Consider the following 1,982-nt stretch of genomic DNA (forward strand, 5'->3'; position numbering starts at 1 on the left):
GAGATCCTGCTGTCTTACCACTACCCAGCATACACTTTTGTTCATAAAAAAAAAATTTTTTTTTGAAATGAGGTCTCACTATGTAGCCCTGGCCTGGAACTCACTATGTAGACCAGGCTGGCCTCGAAGTCAGAGATCCACCTGCCTCTGCCTCCCAAGACAAGGTCTCATGTAGCCCAGGCTGGCTTCAAACATCCAGTACAGCTAAGGATGGTCTTCAACTCTTGAGCCTCCTGCCTCAGGCTCCCAAGTGCTGAGATTACAGTCATGCATTAATATCCCTGACTTGGGAACATTCTTGTGCGTACTTCTGGGTCGGGTTCCTAGGGATTTTTCTAGAGTATCTTCCTAAGATTGGGGTTTCTAGGTCTTGGGGTGTGAGCTCCTTGGAATGGGCAGGGCATTGCCACATGGATGCCCAGAGTGGCTCTGTGAAATACAAGGCGGCTCTGGTGTTCCCCTCTCACCGACACAAGGGCTCAGCTTTAGCATTTGCATCCTCACCTTGGCTCTCTTAGGAGTCTACAAACAGGAAGATGGAGCAGCTGAGACAAGAGTATAAGGAAATGAAGGCTCTTATTGATGCAGCTGAGGCCAGCTCCACACAAAAGATAAAGGAGGAGGAGGAGAGGGTCAGCAGCAAGTTCGACACCATTTATCAGGTTCTCCTGAAGAAGAAGAGTGAGATGAACAACCTGAAGGCTGAGATTGAGCTCAGCCTGACCAAAGGGGATGAGTTTGAGTTTCTGGAGGTGAGTGACCTCTCCCTACCATCGAGTGTTCATTGTAGTTGGGACCTCATAGAGTTGGAGACAGGGGAGGTCAGTGGCCATGCACGTCCTTGAGATGCCCTGTATTTCTGTACTGTCACAGCTTACCCAAATGTAGGAGCTTAGAACATCTGTTTATTATCTCAGTGTTCTCTTGGCTCAGGATCTGAGCATGGTTTCCCAGGTTGTCAGCCTAGGCTCTCACAAGGCTGCAGTCTAGGAGCAGGCGGGGCTGTATTGATATTGAAGCCCAGGGTTGTTTTCCAAGCACGCCTGGTTACTGGCAGAGTTTAGTTCCTTGGGGCTGTAGGTCAAGGTTTCCACTTCCTTGCTGGCTGGCAGCTGAGGCCTTCTCTCAACTTGGCAGCTTGCTTCCTCCAGCCCACAGAACTGTTTCTCCTTCTAGGAAGGCCCCCGTTCCTCTTTTAAGGGCTTTTACCCTATAAGTCTTGCCCACCCAGGATAATCACCCTTTTGATGAATTCATTCGACTGGTTTGACATCTTAATTGCCTCTGAAGTGTTCTTCCTCTTGTGCCTTGTAAACTTATCCTGAGGTAATGCCCTTTCCTGTCCCAGTCCTGCCTGTGCTCAAGGGGATGGTTACAGAGGATGTGTATGAGGGTGGGAAGCTTGGAACCTCCATCCTCTCCCATCATTCCCCACATGGCCCCGGGAGTGTCTTTCTGAAGCTCTGCCCCCGTTCTTTCTGGCCTCATGCTTCTTAGCACAGCCCGTGCAGTCCTTGCTGTCCAGGCTTGGCCTCAGCTGTCTAACTCATCTCCTGCCAGCACCCCTAGCCTATGCCTTGTGTTCTGACCGCAGCAGATACTTCACTCTTCAATCCCCAGACACAGGAAGGCGGGAACTGCTGTGCTGACTGGCTCTACTTAGTGGATCATGTCCTTTTTCCAGGACCAGCTCCAGCCACACACCCTGCCCCGATGGGTCCTGTTGTTACAGATTAGTGGTGTTGCAGAGTGTGTCCCCTTACCCTACCATAGCACTGAGGATACAATTTCAGATATGCTTATTTTTGTGCATCCTGTGGCAGTAAGCTACATCTTATCACTGCCTTCTCCTTGCCTGTGAGTGCAGAGCCCAGAGCATTCAGGGGCTGTCCAGTGAGCCACCCGGTTTGGTGTCTTGCCACTAACCTCCAAGGACCCAGATTCCCTTGCTTAGTACAGGAGTATTGGAACCTTGTCCTGTC

General features: G+C 50.6%; 1 protein-coding gene across 1 annotated transcript; it reads left to right on the plus strand.

The window, feature by feature from the left end:
• Window positions 1-518: 518 nt before the first annotated feature.
• Window positions 519-1,976, plus strand: LOC103728498 (E3 ubiquitin/ISG15 ligase TRIM25; the record flags this gene model as incomplete). Its single annotated transcript, XM_008826494.2, is given in 1 exon segment — window positions 519-1,976. A coding segment is annotated over 1 exon segment (327 nt), but the record flags the coding sequence as incomplete, so codon positions are not given.
• Between the last annotated feature and the right edge of the window lie 6 nt (window positions 1,977-1,982).

Source organism: Nannospalax galili, unplaced genomic scaffold, assembly GCF_000622305.1.
Source record: "Nannospalax galili isolate Female #2095 unplaced genomic scaffold, S.galili_v1.0 C49411560, whole genome shotgun sequence".
Taxonomy (NCBI): Eukaryota; Metazoa; Chordata; class Mammalia; order Rodentia; family Spalacidae; genus Nannospalax; species Nannospalax galili.